This window comes from Cariama cristata, unplaced genomic scaffold (genome assembly GCF_000690535.1).
Source record: "Cariama cristata isolate BGI_N322 unplaced genomic scaffold, ASM69053v1 scaffold20114, whole genome shotgun sequence".
Classification (NCBI taxonomy): Eukaryota; Metazoa; Chordata; class Aves; order Cariamiformes; family Cariamidae; genus Cariama; species Cariama cristata.
The window spans coordinates 10691-36149 of NW_009611637.1; the positions used below are offsets into that span (position 1 = coordinate 10691).

At 37.4% G+C, this 25459-nt stretch overlaps 1 protein-coding gene across 1 annotated transcript in view; it reads right to left on the bottom strand.

The window, feature by feature from the left end:
- Nucleotides 1–25459, bottom strand: part of COL9A1 (collagen, type IX, alpha 1) — a gene marked incomplete at its 3' end in the record, with an annotated part of 45098 nt that overhangs the window by 10434 nt on the left and 9205 nt on the right. The window contains exons 8-26 of the mRNA XM_009698337.1: nucleotides 25328–25381; nucleotides 23555–23608; nucleotides 21840–21872; nucleotides 21677–21733; nucleotides 20996–21049; nucleotides 19663–19716; nucleotides 17147–17200; nucleotides 15655–15708; nucleotides 14851–14904; nucleotides 14617–14670; nucleotides 14464–14517; nucleotides 13985–14038; nucleotides 12815–12859; nucleotides 11941–11994; nucleotides 11777–11830; nucleotides 2795–2848; nucleotides 1959–2030; nucleotides 316–351; nucleotides 164–208 (exon numbers count right to left, since the gene is read on the bottom strand). Coding sequence (XP_009696639.1) covers nucleotides 164–208; nucleotides 316–351; nucleotides 1959–2030; nucleotides 2795–2848; nucleotides 11777–11830; nucleotides 11941–11994; nucleotides 12815–12859; nucleotides 13985–14038; nucleotides 14464–14517; nucleotides 14617–14670; nucleotides 14851–14904; nucleotides 15655–15708; nucleotides 17147–17200; nucleotides 19663–19716; nucleotides 20996–21049; nucleotides 21677–21688 — 804 coding nt within the window. The remainder of the gene's footprint in view (nucleotides 1–163; nucleotides 209–315; nucleotides 352–1958; nucleotides 2031–2794; nucleotides 2849–11776; nucleotides 11831–11940; nucleotides 11995–12814; nucleotides 12860–13984; nucleotides 14039–14463; nucleotides 14518–14616; nucleotides 14671–14850; nucleotides 14905–15654; nucleotides 15709–17146; nucleotides 17201–19662; nucleotides 19717–20995; nucleotides 21050–21676; nucleotides 21734–21839; nucleotides 21873–23554; nucleotides 23609–25327; nucleotides 25382–25459) is intronic.

The following is a 25459-nucleotide window of genomic DNA, read 5'->3' on the forward strand; positions in this document are numbered from 1 at the left end:
CAGGCCAATAGAACTGCTGTGCTCTGCAATGCCCAGTCAGTCTAAAACCGAAATGTGACTTTCAATGATCAAACCATATGCTTGAAGCACTCCAACAATACTTCAAATTTTTAATTAACGACAACAAAATACTAAATCAGGTGAAGAGAAAATAGCGCCTTACCAAGTCACCCTTTTCTCCTCCATCTCCTTCTGCTCCAGGTGCACCCTATATCAAAAAAAGACATACTATCAGCCTTCAGATTTAGTCAACATAATGGACTGCAGCATTTAGTAGCGTGACTTGAAAGTACCATGATCTGTAACATGACTTACTTGTTCACCCTTAGGTCCTGGTTCACCCACTGAACCCTAAAAGGTTAAAGATTAAAAAAAAATTCAGAATTTGAAACTGATTCAAAAGCATGCTAAACTATCTTCAATCCTCCCTATCATCTAGCATTAATGCAAGAGACCTTTAAAGCTGCAAATTTTTAATAATGATAACAAAAGAACTTAAATCTTACTATATAATTAAGGTGACAGACTGAAGGCAAGTAACAGCCTGGAACATATAATCCACTGCCGCACTGGATGGTACACATTCTGACTGCCAAACAGTAGATCTTCCCTTTACATGGCAGATGCTCTTGCAGCAGCTACAACTCTGGTCTGCAAATTGCTTAGAAGTTATAAGTAAAATAAATCAGTAAATCTGTCACTTTTTCTAGCCCTATTCAGTATTCTGTATTGCTGTAGGCCATACCAGCCCTGCTAACATGGGATAAGCACACTGAGTCATCCACAAGTTCAGTCACAATCTTGTCTTGCTTGCTGTTTAATTCTCAATGTTTTTAGTAGAACTGCCTCCAGAATTTTGATCATTACAGTCAAAGCTGAATGGCTTGTATCTTAAAGCTGATGTTTCTTTTTTAAAAAAGAGAATATTATGTTTCATCTTAGAATTCTGTAACAAAACATACCTGTGTGGACAGGCAGGAACCAAAGAGGAATAAATTAATGACAAAGATTTAGAAACTTGTTTTTAAGTTTTTTTAAAACTGCCAAAAACAACCGCAAGCCCTATCTAGCCACCCTACAATGTATACTGGGAGCATGCCAGGGACAGGATCCCTCTGTTCCACTAAAGACCTCTACAGCAGTGATAGCTACACCTGACTAACAGTCATATTTCCTCGATGGTCAGTGGAAACTAAGAGCCACTTTACAAGTGCAATTCATTTCATAGTGAAGTAGAAGCCTCAAATAAAAAGGATGAAACGTAGAACTGACTATTTCTATAACAAAGATGTCTGAAGTTTGGAGAGTGAATTCCATCCTCTGTAGCCTACTACAATCAAGAGAAGACAAGGAACATTTTTGGTTTTATATGCTGCCTTCACTGACATTTATTCAGCAAAGCAAGATATCTTCTGCAGGTATGCGAGATCCCCAGGGCCCAGTTCTCCCCTCCTAACAAAATACTAGAAGAGCCATTTATATCCTGCAATTGTATGCATAGGTGTCTCAATCGCTGCGTTAGCCTGTGCATTTCCATAGCAGGTCCTAAGACATATATAAAAGGCATTGTATCTACTGTAGATCAGGGCTGAAGCTCAAAAGCTCTTTAGTGACCAGAGACCCTGGCTTACAATTTCAGATCTGCGTGACTCAATGATTTGCAATACGATTTAGGCCTTTAAATGATTCCAACTCCAAAAAAATGGAAATATTTATACCAATAATCTTATTTCAGTCCCTTAAGTAACACTGTCAAGACTTTTCCTGTATATTTTATGAGCTACAAGTAGTTAATGGCCACCTAGAGCACCTCCTTCAAGCTGTTGACATCTACCTACCAAACAAGAAACTCAACATTAATTCATTAAAAATCATTTAAAAACTGAAAACAATGCTCAAATTATTGTATTTACTCCTGACATCAAACTGCAGTCTGTACGTATGAGTGCATTTCTTACCCGGTCACCCTTACCACCAGGTAGGCCTGGAGGACCTGGCAGTCCAGGAAGCCCAATATCACCCTGGGGACCCTGTGAGAAGAAGTCAAGGATGTAAACTTACCCAACCTGTTTTAGAATGAACAACTAAGGGTCATACCCTGACAAGCAGATGGGGCAGAATCTTACTCCCAGAACAGTCCTAAATTGATGAAAAAGGATTATCTGATGAAAATAGAGCTGATCCAAAAATATAGCCCTTTAAACAGTGACTTATTATGATTTTATTGCTGACAAACATAACAGAAATGGCTTACAGGGCTTTCCACCTTCCAGTCCCTTGACAACGATCTGGTTCTCTTAAAAATACTTCCTAAGATCTTGCACTCTGATGCGCGCATTCCTCTGTAACAGCAGGCTCTTTCAGCCAAAAACCTCCCCAGCCATGCTTCTGACTGTTACTGTGTAAATACTGGGGGAGCACTGGTAAAAGGTGGCATTCATAGACTGCTCCATTCATTAGTTTCACGTAGCTGTTAGCAGAAAGCCAGTCTTTCACTGCCCCTGTTCCCCGAGTACACACAGCCCACACAGGAGTGTGCAACCCAGCCTCACACATCATAGGATTTTGGGGTTTTTTAAATAGAAGAAAAAGTCCCACACATCTCCATGTACTTTAAAACAGCATTTTCTAATAATAGCACAGTCACGGTGGACTGAAAAAGAAATTCAACAATCACTCCTTTACACATTGTGTTCGGTTCCCTGCATGGATAAATGGGTGAGTGTAGTTCCAGATGATACCATAGCTCCTGGAAAGTAAACATGAGCTCTGAATATGGAAATAAACTGCTTACCCATTTCCCAGGTAAACCTGGAGGACCCACAGGACCTGGCTCCCCTCTGCTACCCTTATAGGAAATAGAAGGACATCATTACTTCCTGAAATATTTCCTGTGAAAAGGGAATAAAGTACGATTTTTTTTTCTTAATGTTTAGTGAATTACACTATTTAGCAGTTGGTTTTAATGAAGACTTCTGTTTATTAGTGCAAAAATAGCACATGCATTAAAAACAGTGAAACTTCCTGAGAAATGCAATATTTAGTTGGCATTAAATAACTGAACTAATTCATTCTGCTGAGTGATTATGCACCATGAAGTCCACTTCATGGGATCGCACCTGAGAGTTACCTGTCACGAACACATTTATTTAGGTTAAAATACACGAACAAACTTATTTACGGTAAAAAAAAAAAAAAAAGTCTAGACTGTTAAAGGGAAAAGTAACCTTTAAAAATCCCCATTCATAATACTGATAAGTATAAATATGCTTTTTACTAGATTTTTACTTTATATCTTCACCTCAGATATGTTTATCCATTCAGATCATCGCATTCACATTAGTGTTATAACTCCATCTCTTAATGCAGCCATTTGAATACATACTCTGGGTAAACCTGACTTTGAGTCATATTTTCAAAGATTTTAAACAACTTTCAAACTAAAATGCCTTTCTCAAAAGAGTTCTGTCTCTTATGATTAAAGCTTTCAGAGCAGCTCAATAAGTTTTATACATTTACTCTCGCTTGTACAGATATATACCTTACAGATAAATGCAAGCACTGTCCCAACAGAAGCCTAAGTCTCACTTGAGACACTTTTCTTACTTCCACTGTATGAATACACAAGGAGTACTTGCTATAAAAGCATGATATATACTTTAAGACCATAAAGTATCAAGAACTGAAGTTATTAGATATGTAAGTAGATAACCTGTTATATATAACTTAGAAAATTTTGTATAAAACCACATCTAAGCATTCTAGTACTGTATACAATGGGTAATTTTAAATATAGATATTTCCTTCACAATAAGAAAAATATTGTGAAATAGTGTGACATACTGAACAATAAAAGGAGATGGCAGACATAGCCTTCTACACCAGGTCATAAATGCAATGATAACTTCTCACATAAGCTTAGGAAAACTAACTCTACAATTCAAAAAATAATTTGGTTCTCTGATCTCTCCAGGATACCTAACATAAACAGACTTTCCAATTAATTTCCTTCAAAATATCCTATGGCTTTAAAGATCACTATCCTTTTAAAGCACGATTTGTATAATTTCTATAAGCTTTTTTATGTTAAAAAAAAAAGAAAAGAAGAAAAAAGCCCCCCAAATCACCTTCATCTTAGAACTTAGAAGATGCATTAACCTTTTTGAAAATCTGTTATTTAATCACATAATTCTGTACTACACCTCTGACCTGGACTACTACTTCATTTTTAATGTAGGAAAGAGTAAGATTAAAATTATGATCAGTATTATAACCTTGTCTCCTCGTATATGTCGCAACATTAATGTCTGATTGCTATACACCTAAGAAACAAAAGCAATGTCGCCTTCTGTAGAGTTAAAATCATATAATAAACCTCTTAAGCATATCAAAGGTTCTGCTGGTCATACAGAATACAAGAAAAATTTCTATTTTATTTTAAATGCAAAAAAGTCTTTTGTCAAATATAGACTACAGGCACATTTTCAAACAGCAATGCTTTTCTAAGGTGGTAAAAAAGAAGGTTCGTATACAGAAGACTGGAATACGAAAGGACAGTATTTCCCATAAAGATTGACATGATGTCTGTAAGGACAGATCCCTTCAAACTAAGGGCCACCACTGCAAGATATGCAGGAGTTGTGTTTTAGCAAGTAAAAGGGGAACTGTAGCCCAAAGCACATTCAGGTATCCCATTGGCCCATGGCATAATTTAAAAGACTGTAAAGCTTCCTCCAAGTTAGACCCAACTGAAACGGCCTTGAGACAGGATTTCCGTTGAGCTACTCCTGGTTCCCATCATAGGGGATGAAGGAAAAAAAAGGCATCTTGAAATGTCTTCATGTAAATATTCAAAATACGTCACAACTCATGTCCTAGAAACATCCACGTTTTCCCCAGTGCCTATAAGAGGGTTTCTGCAATAACTGGTTCAGGTGTCGACATCTGTACTTGGTCAGATGAAACCTTCCTCTGTGCTCTAAGTTACTCACAGACAACCATCAGAGCAGAAGGCGGTTTGGCCATGACCTCAGGCTACCTTTCTTACACGCCAGCCCTATATATAACACAGTCCATAGTTGCAGGCCACTCACAAATCAATGGGCATGTTGCACTGGTTTTAACAAAAAACAAAAAAAAAGAAAAAAGCTGAATCTGTATCTTTTATGCACTTTTGACACACTTCAAGGTTCCTACTTTTCCTAGAGGTGGAATGCTTGAAGAGGGAAAGTAGCTACTCTAGTTCAGCGTGAGCTGGGACAGCCTGGTTTGCACCCACGCTGGCACTTCCCTGGCCTAGAATGAAGGGAGGCAGCATGCAGACTGTCACTGCAAATGGCCCCTGAAGCACTCCGAAGTTTGGCCGCTGCCTAGAGATTGTTTCAGTCAATGATGCTAGACAGTGTGGACCAAAAGCAAGTCCAGGACTGCTCCAGTACTGTAACAGTAGAGATAACTGATTTCTGTAAAGTATTCTATCACTTAGCCTGTCAGTACTGCTGAGGATAGGGTCGTTCTCCCAAAGGACGGCAAGGCACATGTGAAACGGCAGGGTGTGAAACGGTAGCACAGCACCGCGGTACTGAACAGTACCAGGATGCAGCCCGTCCACAGCTGACGTGCTAGGCTGCATATACAACAAAACCTGCCTTCCCTTTGTTCCAAGGCAGGATTGCTAGACCACTCAATACATTTAAAATCAAGATTTAATGTCTCTCTCTCAGTTCTGTTAGATCTGTATTTAGCCTTTGAACGTAACGTACACAAGGGAAATTACAGGATTTACAGTAGACCTTCCTTTAGGTTGTCTGGGATGGTTTTCATCCTCACCGAAATTTTGAAGACTTGATTCTTTTGCAGAATTCCCACAAGCAATTACAGACTGCATTCTCATGCTAAAATAGTTTCTTTCACTAGTTTATTGATTTCCTGTTGATCAACTGAGTGGAACAATAATAAGAACGAGAATATGCCCAGGTAATTTGTATCTCACTTAGCTGCCCAGATAATCAAAACACTAATTAGAATCTCTTGACAGGTAATTCACAGTGTATACTGTAATAAACTCTCCTCTACTTAAGAATTTCGTTTTATAATATGCATCATACCAATTTTGTTATATTCAATAGTAGTGACATAGAGAATTAAATCTGTGCAGAGTAAAAAAAGAATAAACAAAGTACATTTTGATGTACTTTGAAATGAACTTTTTTAAACTTAGTATTCCAAAGTCTTTTGCAAAATGTAACCCATTTATCAATATATGCCCATGGGGCTTTAACTTATCATAATTTTTTTTCATCAAAAATCTCAGAGGAATTATTAATTTAAGTTCAAGCATTTCTCCATGCAAGCATCAACAGGACTCTTCCTTTGACCTTCAGTACAGTACTAAAAAGCATCCAAAAATATAAACTATTATTCGCTAGAAGAATAAATATACAGCAAACTTTCTCTGACATTTTAAATGTACCTTTGCACCTTTCTTAGAGTAATAATTAAATTATACTGCTCAGGGTAATGGTAAGAGATAGGTGTAACATGAAACATACCATCCTCTTGACTGTGTCATGCTGCCACTGTCTTCAAGGGTCATACTGTGGCCTTTCATATTGGCTGCATCTATAGTGTTAACTGAAGTCTAGGACAGCTTTAGCACACTAACTCCATAACAAATCAATTTTTTACCCAGGTTACCATGTACACTGCTTAGGAGAAGCCAACATTGGGATATCTGCCGACATCCAGAGGAGAAAGTGCTACTCTGTACAAACCATGCTGCAGAATTGTGCAAGGTCAGAAAGTCTAGTCACGTCCATCTAGAAGCTTAGCTTTACTGCATAAAAAGCGTACCTGGCAGGATGGAAATCCACTTTGTTCTTTTAACTCTGCTATAGACTGTGCAGTGCTAACCTCTTTAGTTGTATCTTAAAGGTAAACTTGTGGAACACCCTTGAAATTACATGTACAAAACATGTCCACTAATACCTGAAAATATCATATAAACTGAGGGAAGGATATTTCATCCTACCAATACCACTACACCACTACCAACTATGGAAAACGAACCATTATTTCAGATGGAGTCGTGTAAAAAAAATACGATAGAAAAGCTAGATTTTAGTTATAATTGTTAGGGTAACCAAAGATACATTTGAGGGTAGGTAAGACAAAAATATCTTTAAAGACTCAGAAAATTATTTAGCTGAAAGTAATTTAAGATGCTGAAAACAGTATTCTCATCTAACTTTAGGTTATCTGACATCTTAGTACCAAACCCGAGGTACTCTCCAGGCTCCCTCTTTATAATGAGCAGAGAGACAAAGGCATCTCTGGAGATCAAGTGAGCCAAACTAATCACTGCCCCTCAGAAGTCTCTGAGAGCGGGCTACGGTATCAAACCTTAGGCAGCTAGATACTTAGCCTCTGTTGCTAATGTTAAGAAAACGTCTATTGCATCCTAAATCCTTAACATATATATGCTAGCCTGCATATACATCATTTGCTCAATTTGCTAGGCAAGCACTGAACTTTAAGTTACATGGTTACTGAAAGGTTCCAAGCTCTTTTTTCAGTGCAAAACCACAGGATGGGATACATGTTCTCCAAATGTTAGCAATCTGAATGTTAAAAAGCTGAAGAAAAACAAGGGATGAAATAAACAGGGGCAGGGGTCAGTATTTTCTGCAGACACAATATGAAAAATTAAATCTTACTAAATCTCAGCAAATATGAAAGAAAATGGTTAAGCAGCTTAGGGAGCATGGCCAAATTCCACTGATTAGGAATGACATTCCAATGTTTGACAATTGCTTCCTTTGGGCCACCTGCCATGATGACTGGCTTAGAAAGGTTTAAGTCACAAATGAGTTTGGTAATTACTTGGATTGGCCAGCATAACATGAAGCAAGTATAAGGTTAATCGACAAAACGATTAGAGTGCAATGGATAATATGTTTGATTTAGAAACAAAAGATAGAAGTTCCTTGTTGCTTCGGTTGTTTTTCTGTTTTACTGAAGAGATGAATAGTAAACTAAAGCAAAAGTACATATTTTTTTTTCTGCCAACTTAAGTTTTCTAAGGAAAAGCAATAATAGACTAAAATGCTACTTTTGAAAGTAATTTTCTCCTAGGGATATTTGTCAGCAGTGAGGTAAGAGTGTCCCAACACATGAGTTTGCCTATTTTTAATTAGAGCTAGTTATCTTCTTTTCAACAATATCTTTCCTGTGAAACTGTAAATGTTCAGAGTCGCAAAAGGCCAAAATTTGAATCTGCTGCTTAGTACTTTCCAACTCCGTTCCAACAGTTGTTTAATAATGAAAATAACATTGAAATAAGATGGTTTATGCTAGAGGATGCTGCAGGCTATTTGGTAAACAGTACAGAAGTATTAATTTGTCCCACAGAGTCACTCATGATTGCTTAATAGCACTCTATTGTGTAACTCCTCAAAAAACTACATACTAGTTGAAGCGAAAATCTTTTCTCAAAAACATGTCCTTTGCAAGTAGCTAAAGCTGAAGAGTCAGGCAATTTTTTTAATATGACACAAATGCAGGCATGCTGTTTTTCCCTACTGCAGATACCAGCCTGCTGCCCATATTAGCAGAGTCAGCTTTGTTATCTCCCCACAAACCTTCACTGGGGATCCTTTCCTGTACAGTTCTGGCCCTCCTGGAGCTACCAGCTGTGCTGTCTTTCCCCAGTAGCGATGTGTAGAACAGGAGTAAGTGAAACGGGAAAGTGAAAACACTCTCTCATGTGGCTGCTGCCATGCAGCAATACATTAAGGGACTCAAGTTCTCCATATCCTCCAAAACTTTAAGTTTTTTTCCAACTCCAAGGAAGAGGCCCAGCCCCTCTTGACTTCTACCTGAGTTTTCTATACCAAGAGTAAAATAGAACAAAGGAGAAAGGAGAAAGAAAAGAACTGGGGTGAGTGCTAAAGAGAAGAATTCAAAACAGGAAGGAAAAGGACCTGAATAGTAACCATAAAATCCTCAGGCTTTGAAAGTCTTTGGTTATAAAACTTCGGTCAAAAACTATCAAGTGTCAAATTTGTGAGAAAATTTGAAAGTCTGAAAAAAAAATACAAAAATATTCACAAGAAAAAAAAAATCTCTTTAGAGCAATTACAAAAGCTTTTCTCAACTTATTTTCAAAAATATCTGGTTTTAAAAGTTTGAAAATCATGGCATGTAGAATTATTTAACCAGCAGATTTTTTTTTTTCCCCAGGAATGTAAGGGCAGAGTCTTAAAAGCTGAGGCTCAACTGCATCTACTACATGTACATGCTGCAGAAGAAAGAGAAAACACTCTTTATTCTGCCCTGAAAATAAATACAAACTCAACTTGGACCAAAGCTCACTGAGGTTCAATAATCCAACCCTGTCCTTCCTGAACAAAAAATCCTGATCATTGCACTTTTTTGTGCAGAAGTAATGTTTTTTCCAGTGTTCCCAGGAAGAAAACAGAAAGCCATTCCAGTCATATGCTGCCTCCAGTCTTGAGCAGAAGGAAGCTAAACATAGTTACTATTCAAGGCTCTTTATAGCTTTAAAGGAACTATACACGAGAAGTAGATTACTATTTAGTGTTCTACATGCAAACTTTATTATCAATAATCTACTTTCTTTCTCCATTTTGTATTGGCCAAAAGTTTTTTTCTTCTTTTGCTTTTGTTCTAATGTTCACATGCTGGTCTCTAGAGTTATAAACAGAAAAATCATTGTATTTAATCTGCATTAAGTATTTCTGTCTGACTACAGGGTTACTAATAATTAACCTTGCATGTCAACTCCTGTTCTATGGACTGCTGATTTTGTAAATTCATGTTCACATTGAAAGGATTAAAAGCATAGTTTAGCAGATTACAGTGCATTATCAGAATGGGCAATTACTTTGGTCTGATTCAATTATAATTCTTATTTTGTATACTTGTAACAGGAATACCAGCTCAAGAAGAACAGGGCTGAAAACTTTTTCTAGCACACCCAACACTTTTAAAGACAAGCAACACAAATAAATGTTTGTAAGCTAGGTATACGGGAGGCTGAAGATACCTGTATTCCATCCTAGTAACTGTATGCTGATATAATCCCCTTTATATATCTTTCATAGGCAGCTGTGGACACAGTGCTCACACAAAGATTCAGTCTAAAATAAATGTGGTCTCATGAATTAATGCATCTAACACACAATAACACAAACCACAGAAGAAAACAAAATCTGTTACTTGGCTGACTAGTGCTGTATGTTTAAGAGTTAATTCAGAGAAGATAGTCTTGACCCATGAAATACTCTTACAAATATATCCCTATCAGTAACTCTCTAAGCCCTGTATGAGGATAACCCTACAACTGCATCAGTAAAACTGTTATGTCATTGTATGACAGCAGAAGCTCAGAAAATCCCAGAAAAGTATCCCTAGGGTATCAGTGGCAAGAGTAGAAGCAATTGCTTACAGAGCCTACAGCCTTGTCAATGTCATCAGACTAAATTTTGCTATATGAAAATTTTCTTCAAATCACTGACCAAAATTTAGTCTGATGACATTGACTATATGAAAATTTTCTTCAAATCACTGACCCTCTCATCCCTCACAGAAGGACTAAAAGCAAAGGGAAATCAGATCAGCCTTATGTAACTTCAATCCACGCCAGGTCCGCTCTAGAGGCAATCAGAAATCTGTACCCAGCAGACTCCATAGTACCCCAAGCATGCCTCAGGAACAGTCATCCTTTGTCTTCAACACTGAGCCTTAGCAAATACCATCAGTTCACTTTCCTTCGCACATTTATTTCCGGCAGCAAGCTACCTGCCCAGCAACGAGTTCTCTAGTCTTCCAAATCTTCCTAGTGTTAAGGAAAATCTCCAGTGAAAGAAACAACAACATCAGTGTTTCCAAGTAGAGATAAGAGCTATAACTTCACATCACTACAGTTACATTCCTAACGCCAACCAGAAAGGGCCAAAGCACAGTCCCAAGCAGCATCCCACCATCATCCTTGATAAATGGTTAGCGTGCTTTTGTCTCAGGTGAACTGGACTTGCCTAGATAATGCCCAAAACCAGTTTTGAGAACACAGGCAAGAGACAGTTCCCCATATGCAACTTGACCGAGGGGGCTGAGGACAGTTTAGCCATTTTCTCTACTAGGTAGGACAGACAGCTATTTTTCCTTCATACCTTGCCTCACTGTTCACGTTATGTGCATTAGAAAAAATTCATTAGCCAAAAAAAAATTCACGTTCTGAATACTTAGTCCCAAGTTCAAAACCTTGTAATATACAGCACAAGCTTCTTTAAGAGGCTGAAACAATTAAAGAAAAGAGAAAGCAATCTACTGTCAGCTAGTGGATTTAAGCTTTTCAACACCAGTGATGGGAGTTGACTGTTGCAGTGGAAGAACAGGAGTCTGGTTCCAGCTTTTTGTCACAAACCACCTTCATTCCCTCTGTTTGGGCTTGTACTCAGCATATTAAAAAAAAAAAAAAAAAAAAGAGAGAGACCAGAAGAATATAAACAAAGGTTTAAAATTTAATTTATCACCAAAGCCAGAAACAGTCATATGTCATGTGCTTCTGGAGTTTTCTCCATGTGATGACACACATCCTCCTGGTACAGAAGGGGCTTAAAAATCACCCAGTATTTACCTTAAAAATTACCACTTGTGCTGAATAATATTTTTACCTCATGGGCAGCTTCAGCAACCAGAACTTGAGACACTGCAATATTACATACACTGAGTTAGAAATTCATTCACTACTTACTGGCGGTCCCCGGGGTCCTGTTGGACCTGCTTCTCCCTCTGGCCCCCGTTCACCCTGTTTTGAGGACAGGAAAAACACAAAATATTTGAAAAGTGATATTTTTTTTTTTGCACATTGCAAAACTTTTCATTTTTCTAGATCTTTTGAATAATCAATGATCTTACCGGTTTACCGGAATTTCCCATCAAACCTGGCACCCCAGGGGGACCTCTATTACCCTGTTAGACAAAAGATGAAAAATATTAGCCAAGCCAATGGTTTACTGCTCCATTTTAAAATAAAAAATAAGGAAATCAATAAGGTCCACCAAAAAAAAAAACAACCAAACATCCTGTACTAATTTTTTAACTTCCACCTTCAGTTTCATTTTCGTTTAACTTTCACCTAATTCCTTCTGTCTAATTTTTCAAAAGTCAGATTTCTGTTCTTTTGTTGTTTACATACTGACAAATCCCGAATAGACTTGACTGCCGTTCTCAAATCACAGAAGAATAATATCATTCCACGTAATTCCAAAAGAAATTCGTGTCTCATTCTAGTTTTCTTTTTCAGCTACTTAAAACTGAATTCAACATTGTTGTCCAAAACATTCCATAGTCTCAACCATACAATACTTTTTTTAATTTAATTGGAATTGATGCTGCAAATTAGTGGTATATAAATAGGGATGACAATCTCTGTGATTCCATCAACTTAAGGCAGCTATAAATATTACTCTTATAACGAGAACCCTCATTGCAAACTGTAGTGAGGTACCCATGTCGCATGCCGCCTCTAGCAATGCCTTCCACAAATTTAAAAGGAAATGGCCCTTTTCGGGTATTATTTAATGCCTGAAATCATGAAAACCACATCATGTAGCAAAAGAATCACGAAAAAGCACAGGACTAGAGCTGATAAAAGAATATATTTAATTATTTCAGCCAAAGGCTTGTCTCTTACCACAACAGAAAGTTTATATTATTTTACTGAATACTTTACAACTCGATAAGCACAAATGCAGTATTATAAAGAAAGTCAATACTCAAGGTGATTTACCTTTGGGCCAGAAATGCCTTTCACACCTGGAGAGCCTGGTAAACCCTGAAAGCAATAACATTTACAGTGCTTATTTGTTGTTAAGGGGACTGGAAACAGTGTTAAAAAACATCTTTCCCCTGTTACAGTATTTCTAGTCCTTTTACTTGATACTGAAGCACTTTTACCCAACAACAGACCAAGTCTGAATTTTTTCTGTTTACAAAGTAACAGATAAGGAGTATTATTCCTATTTCATAAATTGGTAAAAGGAGTATGGAAAAGTGAGGAGTTGAGAAGTTGTGGCTTTTGCTGGCTTAGACTGGAAATAGATTCTCAGTCCCAGCATTCTGAGACTGGAAGTAGAAAGTTTAAAAGATAGTTCTTGGATCCATTTCATCCCCTTCTTACTTCTGTGCAACAGCTCATAGCAAGTATGATTTTACCAAATTTTCTTCCAAGCTTAAGAGCTCACTTTGTATTACAAATTTACTTCTGGTTCTGTTTCAATACAGCTCCTTCACTATATCCTCACAGCAATTATCCCTATAGCATAGTGTTTCAAACACGTTTGTATTTAGCTTTTGACAAGTAACTTAGCTTTTGGCGCAGTTTTCAAACTTACTCAGTTAATGCACGAGGATTACCTTCTGAAAGAGCCCATAAAGCTCTCTGGGTTCCCTATAACTTCACTACAGGGTATACACTAGAAGACTCACCCCCCTGCAGAAAGAAACATGAGTGTGATGCGTTCCAGATGTTCTGAGCCAGCAGAATATCAAAAGGAGATGATTGTTCATCTAAGGTATGTTAGACTAGCAGGTCAGCTCCTCCTGCTCACCCTGGGAATAGGTTTGGCCCTAGTCAATACAATGAGACCAGCCGTAATTGCGGGGTCACACCATAATATCCACAGGGTTTCAGATACAAGAAACCCTAAAAGAATTGCATACTGGCCACAAACATTTTGTAAGATCGAGGTCCTCACTAAGGTACCATGAGGAGATTTAGGCTTTTGTGCTAAAGTTTTGGATACGCATAGCAGAACTTCCCCTTGCATTACACATGCTCTTAGGCCTTTTGCTTAGACTTTCATTTAAATTACTCCAACATCAGCGAACTAACCTCTATATAGCCTTTGTGTGGTTCGCACTGAGCCTAACTTTCAAAGGTAAAATACCAGATACTTACTGGCAGTCCCTGAAGCCCTGTATCACCTGGAGCTCCAGGTTTTCCTGGTTCACCCTGAAAAACATTTTAAGTTGTAATTTATGCAAATCAAACAGAACCGAAAATTTTATTTCTGGAACACAGAGCTGGAGTACTTTAGGATCTGTAGGATGGGACAGTTCTTTCAATTACCCTAATAATGTGCATAAGGCCACAGGCAGCAGCACAATAAAAAGTCACTTACGAGTGAGCAAATCTAGGGCACTACCAAAGCTCAGATATATGCCAACTGTGCCTTACTTTTGCTCCAGGCATTCCAGGGATCCCTTCCCGGCCATCGACTCCTGGTAAGCCCTTGAGGATCTGTAGGATGGGACAGTTCTTTCAATTACCCTAATAATGTGCATAAGGCCACAGGCAGCAGCACAATAAAAAGTCACTTACGAGTGAGCAAATCTAGGGCACTACCAAAGCTCAGATATATGCCAACTGTGCCTTACTTTTGCTCCAGGCATTCCAGGGATCCCTTCCCGGCCATCGACTCCTGGTAAGCCCTTGAAAGGATTAAGGTATTGCTGGAGAGATTTTACCCAAGCACTCTGTTACACAAATTAGCATGACAGGAAGCAAATGAAGAAATTAAATATACATACAGACTCTCCTTTAGGCCCAGGGAGACCATTTATTCCTCTTGTACCTTGAGGGCCCTAAGAATAAGAATTTTTAAAAATGAAAATAAACACATTGAAATGACAGATGCAAGGAATGTCAACACATACTCATACAGATATGCATTACTTTGAGAGTACCAATTATGCTGTATGTTTATATGCTGTAGGTAACCAATGTTGACAAGTGAACACCAGTTGAAATTTGTCTGTGCTCACCCTTTCTCCCTTTGGACCTGCCTCTCCCAGTGGACCTCTCTGTCCTTGATCCCCCTACAGGAAAAAAAAAAAAGAAAAAAGAAAAAAGAAAAAAGATTATTTTAGCAATAAAACTAGAACAAATTTACTTGTATTTATTAGCTAAAACCTCCAATAAATCAACAACAGTACAATTCAGACTCGATTAAAACTGACATCTTAAACTCATTCTATATTTAAAAATACAGTTTCTTAAAACTGCAGCTGACAGCTACATTTTAAAAAACACAGCTCAAGCCATCCCCTAGGAATCCAGGAGTGCCTGAGCAAAGGATGTTGCACTCACTTCTTCAACCCATACAGTTACTGCCTATTCCAAGCATAAATTACAACTGTGAGGGCAGGGAAGAACTAAAAAAACCAACCAACCAAACAAACAAAAAAAAAACCACAAAAAGGCACAAACCACAATCAAAAGGGCACAAATTGCCCTGTACAGGTTTTGTTCTAATGAATTAGTATTTTTCAGCTTAAAACCTGAAAAATTCCAAGCCACCCTAATGCACAGTAGCACTCAGAACGAAGAGGTAAGAGGTAACAATAACGTACTAAGAGGCTAAAATGTGTTCATCTACCCCATAATTCCTTGGGGACAGCAAGAGATTCTGGACTTGATATCACTGTCATATCATTTATTCACCGGTGGTGGATCAGAAGAATTGGATCAATCAGAGGCTTTTCTGATTCACAGCTGCAAAGTTTCAGGACTTGGTATCTAACTGGGTAGGCCCTGGGAAGCGTTTGGCTAACACAGACTCTACTTACAGGTGCACCAGGAAGACCTTGGGGACCTGGCTCACCATCAAGCCCACGAGCTCCCTGCAAAACAAGTAGATAACACGAGACATTAAAATGAAGTGATGAAACACTTAACAACTTATGCTCCCTCCTGGTTTGCTGGGAGCTGCAAATTCTCTACAGCAGACATTTTTTTTATCGCTCTAATTTAAAAAAAAAAAAAAAAAAAAAAAAAAAGGAAGTTAGGCAAACTTTTTTTTTTTTTTAAATCTATCTTGATTTTTCATGGAGTTACGAAAAATCAATATTTTTTTAACTATGGAAAAATGTCATTCAAAGTAAGACATTCAGTTCATTCTCTGAAAAAACATATTGGACAGCGAGAAGGTAGACCTTTTCTTGCCACTTCAGAAAATGTCTGTGTCTTCCTTAATAATACTATCTCCTTCATCACGTAATAGAATAGCATCAAAATGTGAAGAGAAATCATCAAGTGCAGTGTAGCTATTTTTAATCACATATGTTTCATGGAAACTATGCAATTGCTACCCTGTAAGTAATTTTAAATGGAGAGAAAAAAAAGAATGTTTTCAAAAAGACTTACAAAGAATAAGGAACTCCTTTGTCAAACATATGTAGCAAATAGTTCAAATAGACAAAACAGCACAAAGATGCAGGCAAATAACTATGAAGATCTGGAAGATAGAAAGAAGGCTAGAAAAGCAAAGTAAGATAGTAATAGCTTAGCAAATGTGTCTGAGAAACTAGGAAGGATCACCCATGAGAAGATTCATAATCAGGACAAATTTGATGCTGTTTCTGAACACAGACAATCACAGAATCAGGTTTCCGTGATTTCATTTCTGAAGAAGGCGACAACGGCACGATTGCTACATTTTACTCCTCCCAGAAATTTTTACCATATAAATTTATCAAGATAAGAATAGAAATGTAACAGTTTTGAAATAACCAGTTAGAAACACTTTGATGAACAGCAGGAAAATTACCCAGCAAAATCAGAGCCCAGATAAATTGCTGCCAGTGGGATTCATGTTTAAGACACCAAAATGCAAGAGACAGAAAGAATGGAAAAAGAACAAACTCTCAATAAAAAAAAATCCTGACAAAAACTGGGACAATAGAAGCAAAAGGCTTCAGGAAGATGTAAATCACAGGAGAGACTACTTAAAAAATTTTAGCTTTAAGTAAAACGTGATATAGTTTATAACTGCTATAACTTGCTATCTTGCTAACTACAAACTTGCACACATGCCAAACTACTATAAATCCAGGAATCAGAGGGAAAGGTGTGAAGAGTATGTGTACTTTATTAAGCAGAAGGACCAAGTTGCCTTTCTTCCTAACCAGAAGTACAGTAGCGGTGGAAATACAGGTGGCAGGAGAGAGAAAATGCAGGGGGGGGAGCGGAAATGAGAAATTTAAGTAAGTTTTAAAAACATTCAGAAGTGCACATTTTTTTAATCCAGGTCATTTTATGGAAAGAAAGGTTAATACTCACTTTAGTGCCTTTAGGTCCCATTATACCAGTTATACCTCTGATACCTAGGATGCCCTGAAAATGAAAAGTGTATTCAAATTATGCTTAAATCTTTTCATCAGAACTGTCCTAGTTTTCAGACAGAAGACTCAGAGTTCTACATGCTTTCTTTATGCTTATTTTACTATTTTCTTAGTATAAAATGAGAAATCCAGCTACTTCTGTAATAGAATATTTCATTTATACAGTAATTTGATATTTTAGTAATTTAAGAATTTTTAAAAGAATAACAAAACTATCAAGTTGAATTATACAACCACAAATATGCCTTAAGACTGAAAAAAACCCACTGATTTCTCTTCTTGATTACCACAGAGTTGAAGCATTCTCCCTGTGCAGCCTGTGTGAGAGGAACACATGAAGGCCAGATTTGCAAAAGTGCTAAGTTGTCTTAAGCAGGGTAATAGGACAGATGCAGGAGAAAGGTACCATCGGACTTTATAGAACTCTAGAGGCAGACAAAACTGGGAAAGGTTTTTGAGAATACAAGTGCTAAGTGTATATGCCCGCCACACCTGAGAGGCTAGACTGAGCAGACATCCTAGTGCAGCAGGATGTATCGTAACTACCATCACTTCGCTTCAAAATACAGTCTCGTGCAAAATTTGGCTTCAATTTTTTCACCTTCCTGAGAGACTGAAACTACATGATGTGTCTCCTCCCTGCAGCGAGACCAAACCCTCAGCCGTAACGTGTTTGTCCTGCAACAAGAGGAATGCACTACAACTGTGTTAATGAAACAGCTACAGGCACCTCAACGCAGCATAAGCAAACCTACTCCTTGACCAGACTCTAGGTGAGCAGCCCTTTTACTTACCCCTAACAAAGTTAGATGGAATCTTGCACAGAACATTGAAGGCTTTATCAGCTCAAAACATGAGAAAAATCATGATAATGCAACAGTGACTACAGCAGCCCAACAAGGGAGACACCCACAGTCTAATCCTTGTTCCAAGATCAAAGATGGAAGTAGGTACATTGCAATACCCACTACTTTCTATCAAAAGCAACACTTCTCCCAGAGGTGGCTATCTTATGCAAGTCTTCTTGTCAAAGCATGACATAAAAGTGTTGGATTGCAGGTGCTGCTGTGCAGACTGGATTCCTAATCCCTTCTATGGATCTGCACTTTACATTCCTTTCTATAAGAAACATAAAAGAAAATACAACAGTCTATAGTTTCTCTATCTGTGGCTCTAAAGCATTGTCTATCCTCTTTCCCATGGGTTGTCTGTCTGACATCACCTTCTGCATATTATGAATCCTACATTTTAATAAGAACCAATTATTTTAAAGCTTGTTTTTAAGGCCATCAACTAGTGAAACAGTGAAGTGAAATGAGTAATGCATTTAAAAAAAAAGGAAACTCAATCTCTTAATTGGTTTTTAATTCCACTGTGTTATTTCACAGTGATTGAAGAGCTTTATCAAACTGAGTTAAATGAATTGGTCCCCACAGACCCTTCAGACAGCAGAAGCTGCAGCTTACACAAGTACTTTCTCTGTGCCAGAGATACTTTTTTCAGCATCAGACATAAGGAGGATTACACCCTTTACTTAGTCTCTCTTCTTGTTTTATCTTTTGCTAGTCCTAATCCAGAGGTTTATGTTGTTTTATGTTCATAGAGAATTCTGTAATTTATGATTTGGATGTCATGTGCATCAAGGTAAGCTCCTGTATAATATCACATCTGGATACCAAGAGCATTAAAGAAACAGTTTCACACCTAGGAAAACAGTGTAAGACCCTAACAGAAAATAAACTATAGAAATTAAATGTGTTATGCCTATGCCTATTTCCTTTACTTAGAATGACCCCTTTATTCTGTTTCCTATTGCCTGTTCAGCTGTGCTAACTGTAAGAAGAGTTCCTCACAGGGATACAAGCTGAAGAGGTATGTGTCAGAACAAAAAAGTCAAGGGAATCAGGATAAGAAAATAATTCCAAAATTATAGGTGTGATTGAAGGGTGATTCTTTGGCATGCAGAAAGGCAAAAAACTTAAAGGGAGAAAAAAGGAAAAAAAAAAAAATAAAATCTATGCTTCAGTGGCTGCTACTTCACCCTCAAGTCTTAGTTAAGCCTGAATTTCACAGTTAACCGTATTTTAAAACAAACACTGGCTTTGCAATGATGAAGTCAGAGTCATCAAAATTATGGAAACGAATGCCAAGGAAAAAAAAAAAGAAAAAAACCCTACTTGCACAATCTAAGCACAACACAGAATTTAGGACATGAAGTACTTTTTAAAATAAGCCTTTCCATAGAACTATTTAGAGCTTTGTGCCAAGTGATAATGTAGCTTTTCGGAGGGACTTAAATAATTTTACTTTTACTCATAGACAGTATGGCAGAATAAAGAGAAAGGTGTCTGGAGATTTTATAATATCTGTTTTCTTACAATAAGAAAAAAAAAAGATATGACATCATAAAGAAAATATAAAGTAAATGGGTAACACTAAGAGGAAATACTCTACTGGAGGGCCTTGAGCTCCCACTTCACCACTGGGTCCTTGGTCCCCTTCTTCACCCTGGGAAAGCAAAAGGAATATATCTGTATTTAACCCATACCATGCATATTGCTCTTTCATCATAGCAGGTACATTTACTACTTACTGTTTTCTGTCACCATGCCCTGCTTGAAAAAAAATCCAAAGGAAGTCACACTACTTCCTCAGGACATAGACAGATACTCATTTAGGTTTACAGTCTATTCAACTATTAGTCAAAAGTAATTTCAAAGCACCCCCAGTATAAAGAAAAACAATATTTTACTCTTGATCTGTCATTCCTTTTTTCTTGATGTTAATCTGTTTAGGTTTTCTTGTTCTTTCAGACTAGAAGTGTAATGAAGGTATACTCATATACGTGAATGGACTGGATATGCTAGTAGCTCTGTATCACAATACCACGCTGCATTTCAGAATTTTTTAAAAATTAAAAGGGTAAAATGCCTTATCTGGCCAAAACCCTATTTGATTAGATGATAACCTCTCTCATACAATGATAGTGCATACTAATGGAACAACAGTACTTATTGACAGCTTAATTTGCAAAATGGGATTGTGCAGCACAAGACAGCTGTTCAACATCCAGGAAAAAAACAGGCAAGCTGTTCCTAATGTTCCATGTTTTCAATATGTTCAGGAATAGAAAGCAGGGGTTTTTTTAAAAATTTTTCTCTAATGTTTTTCCTCCAGCATTGAAGCACCGATCAAGGCAGTGCAAATCTTCTCAATTCTTCTTACAAATATTTCAATATTAAACAAGGTTAATTCAAATGAAACACCTTAAAAGAGTTCACATTTCAGTCTTCAAACTGAATTAGATTTGGCCTCTTTACTGTAGTTATAATCTTTCTTTGCCTATGAACTTATATGGTGTCCTTTCCCTCTCAAACACATTTTTCCCTCTCATTCTTCCTGCCACTACTCATCTGTGCCACAGAACAATCCACTTGGTAAATCCATGGAATTCTGCCGCATTTAAATGTTTGGAAGTTTTCCAATTAATAAATTTTACTTAAATTCTTGCCATGAGTTCCGTAATAATTAAACTGAATGATCAAAAGAAAAAGCAAGAGGAGTATGACTTCTGCATCATAATAAATACAGAGTACAGGTGAATGAAGAATAGAGATATGACTTTGGTTATTCCGGAGCATTACGATATGTAGTATCTCTTCATGCATTCCGGTAAAACAATTAATAGTTCTAACAAAATACAATACTGTTTTTGAAGAAGAGGCTAAACTACTATTAGCTTGCTAAAAATAACAGCAGTTTTTCCTCTTTTTTTTTTTTGTTTTACCTTATAACCTTGTTTTCCTGGTTCACCAGACTCTCCTTTTGAACCTTTCTGTCCCTAGAATAAATGTAAAAACCAAAACAATTAAAATACTGAGTTTTGCGAAACAGACACAGACTCCTCAGAACTATCCTGCTGTTCCCTCTGCAATCGCCATTCACCACTGCTTCTTCACCTATCTAGTTAACACCACATATTAAGTACAAAGTTCAAAAAGCTCTGCTCTTGGATCTAACAAGGCTGTATTTCTAGGCAGGTTAATAACAAATTACTATATTAACAAATAATAATTTCTTCCTCAGGCCAACAGTATTCCTAGAAACCAGAAAGGAATACAAAAAACCCAAAAAATCTTAGCTAAAATGAGATTCAAAAAGTGTTCACTTCAATTTAGTATGTTATAGGTCTCCTAGGAAGAGAGAAAGAAAAAAGACTGAGGATTTGGGGGAGTATTTAGAGTTTCTGGAGTCAGACTACAAATGGTCCAGTACTAAATGAAGCAATCTTTCACATACTCTAATCCTTTCAGGACCACAGATAAATTTTACCCTGAAGATTACAGCAGCAGTAAGAGATTTCAACAACAAACAGTGAACTGCCCTTTTGTCACGCCAGCAATTACCCTCCCTAGTGCTTTGAGACAGTATTTCTGTAAGGAATGCTTGAACAAACAGATTCTCTTACCTTCATTCCCATTAAGCCAGCATGACCTGGGCGGCCAGGTGGACAAGCATTGGGACACTGGAAAAGCATACATGTAGTTACGACCACATGGGTTGAATAAGGTGGTCTGAGACTACTTAAAAAAAAAAAGAAAAAGAAAAGAAAACATGGACAACTATCTTACCAACGGGTCACCATCTTGCAGGCCAATTGTTCCCTAAATTAAATTAAATTAACCGAGGTCAGTAAAAGAGAGATAACCCAACTTGGCTCATTAAACAATATAGTCATCAGACAAAACAGAAAGTACTACTATCCAAAGCTGGAAGCAGAAGTATAATCAACCAAAGGATCTCCAACATGAAAAGCACCTGAACGGTAGGATTTTATTGAGTGATTGCAGGTACCTGCAAAATCCTGTCCTTTGTCTTAGATCAACTTTTCTGAAAATATTTCTTTTGTTTTTTAAGCTACCTAAAGCATATTTTCTATTAAATATAGAGCAAATTTACCCAAACACCATGAATTTCCAACAGAACCAAGACAATTTCTGTAATAAGGGTAACTTCTACTTTTCCAACTTACTATCATTCAGCAAAAGATTCAGGTCTTTACAGAGAAAATAATCTTCCCACAGCACAAGGATTGGTAGACAAGTGAGATGTCTGGAAGTTAATGGAATTGCAATAAACTAGAGATCAGTGTACAACGAGATGGACTCAGTGGGGGGAAGGTCATTCCTCATATTAAATCAAATACTTGATGGAAGCTAACGGGAGGCTTACGAGGCACAACAGGGAGAAATATGATTTCACAGCAGCAGCTGGATTCTCTAAAGCCCGGTGGGAGGGAGCACACTGTTTCAGAGAGAAGCACAGCGGGGTTTAAGGAATGAGCTGGGCTTCTTTTATACAGAAGGATTTAAAAACAGCTGAGAGTATGTTTGGGTCCATAATGTCATCAACTGGAGTTGGATTGTGGCACTTCAGAAATCTAAAAAGGACAAAACTGTCAAGGAATAGAAGCAGCATACGCCATTATTGAGAATTTGTTTTTACTTGTTTCCTAAATACTCTTCTCCACTTTACCGTTCACATTTTTTACAATGTCTCTGCCAATTCTCTCAAGAAACCTGGCAGAAATAAAGCATCAGAGGAACAGTATAGCTTTTTAAAAGACATTAGTATGACACATGTTTCCCAGCGGTTTGCATTTCACAGCACTCAGCCTCCAATGTGTCCGCCAAGCACTCTGCTTTATCTCTCCGGGCAGGTAAATAGCCACAAGACAAAGGCATAACACACATCCCTCCTCCCAACAGGCTGAAAGAAGAGACCCATTCCCCTAGAGAGGCAGAGTGCTGGTGTAAAGCTTTCTTCTATCCCTTGCAAGTAGCAGGCCTGGTTGCAAGAAAGACGTTAGAACTTAACCCATCTGGGACCATGTATTTCTGGCTCACATGCCAAATATTAAATTTTTCCCTCCTCCTAACAGAGAAAAGTTAACCTCTGCTGAAGTACTACTGGTGAGGATCAACAAAGACTACATTTACATAATATTATAATTCACAGGGAAGTTTAAAACCTGTAAAAGTTACAGTTTAAGACCATTTGCAGAAATGGGAAGACATCATTACAGAAGTTACACAGTTTGCATTTCAAACTATCTTTTAGAACCATAAAGACTAGAAACTTGTTTCCTGAATGGAAGATCAAACTTTGATATGATTAAATGAGTTGTATCTCAGGCTTTGAACACAAGCCCCTAGACATTATGAATTAATATAACCTGCAGAAATCCTAAAGTCGGTATTCAGCTGTAGGACTTGAGGAGAAGTTTTGTTCAAGCTGCAACAATACATAATTCAGACATTAGCACATACTAAAAGCAATCACTTACCCGAGGACCTGGTGGTCCTGGTGGCCCTGGTGGCCCTCTTTTTCCTGGATCTCCCTAAAAAAGGGTAAAATAATTTTGTTGATTCATAGTAATAATGACAACCAGCAGTTACATATTCATACCACACAACAGCGACAGTGAGAAATTAAGTCACTACAGAAGGACAGGCTAGGTAGTCAACTAAAACGTCAACCTACAACATAGGTCCCATAGTAGAATGGGAAAACCGATTTTTTAGTAGAATGGGAGACATGTTGTGGAATAGCAGCCACAAAAAACGAATAAATTTTCAGTTGCTTTAGAAAGCTGAAACATCTGACCATAGGACCATTTATGCACTTCTCTATCTTGTAACTGCTAATAAAGTTCTGAATTAAAAGAATCCTAGTAAGTGGCAAAAATGCCCAAAGCATAGAGAGGAAAAGATCTCCTTTTTCAGACCCTGAGATGAATTTACCAAATTAGAATCTTCTTCTGTTTGTGAAGTTTTGATGTCCAGTGCTTTCAGAACTAAATATAACACAGAACCTCTACAAATTATTTTTTCTGGATGCTTTTAATTAAAAGAAGTCTAATATTCTGACATGGACCACCTTTTAACTTAATACTGTCATTTCAATATTATTTTTGATATGTTATTAAATCATAAATGAAACGAACAAGATGAATATAGAAAAATTATTCACTAAATCTCACAATGCACAAGCTATAGAGCCATAGGTTTAAAAACAGTAAAAGGGAATATTTCTATTCCACACAAAGTATAATTACATTGTGGGACTCATTAACACAATGTGTTGTGGAGGCCTGCGATATAAACGGATTCAAAAAGGGACTGACTACATTAATGGAGGATAGGCTCATATGTAGCTTTCAAAAAAGGCAGCACAGATGCAATTTCCGATCCAGGCAGTCTCTGAACTGCCAACTGCCAGAATGTGGGACAGTATGACAGAAAAATGTCATTTTGCAAATAGCCTGTACACTTCCCTAGGTATCCATTATTGCCCTTGCTACAGACAAGACAGTGAGTTAGATGGATCGTCTTCTGAAACAAACTGGCGGGTTTTAATATTCTTTTTTATATTCATTTATATGACTGAGCGCAAGACAGGGGGAGAGGTACGCAATAAAAAGTAGGGTTCATTAAACAAAACTTTAATGCTATTTCAGATTTCAAGTAAAAAATTAACAATTGGTTTCAATTTGCATCTCAGTGGTAAACTATGGAGTCAAAATATGACAGTGTGCTGAAACTGAGTGCACAGTTTAGCAGTAAGGTCAGTAGACAGAGTCACACTTAAAACGAGACTAAGAAGAAATACTGAATTGCCATGTTCACCGATATGCAAATGGTAAACAGAAATAGTATGTGGTCATGTACCATAATGTACATGTGAGAAGATAGGAGTAAAAATAAAGGTCTGCATTAAATGTTAAGTTTTATGTTTCCTGTATTTCTGGCAGGTTTGCTTTTTGATTTTAGCTTTCCTTGAGTAAGAGGAGAAGTAGACCATGGGACACTATATGAAACATTTAATTCTAATCGAATGGGCAGCCTTGACTTTGTGCTATTCATTGTTCCTTATTTCTGATGAGCTTCAAATACAATCTTTCCTCTACCAGTGACCACTGTAGAGGAAAGAAATATGTTTTCAAGTGCTGTTATAACTCAAACTGTGTTTAGACAGCACAGTAATTATTCATTTTTTCTATAAGTACCCTCTAGCAATTGAATAAACCTACATTTTCAGCAAACATAGCAGTACTTACAGGTGGACCAGCACGACCTACTTCCCCAGGAAGTCCTGCCGCACCAGCCAGACCCTATAACAATCAAGTTAAATAGTATTTTTAAAACATGCAATACCTCTATAACAAGCATCCAAGGAGTGAGAACATGTA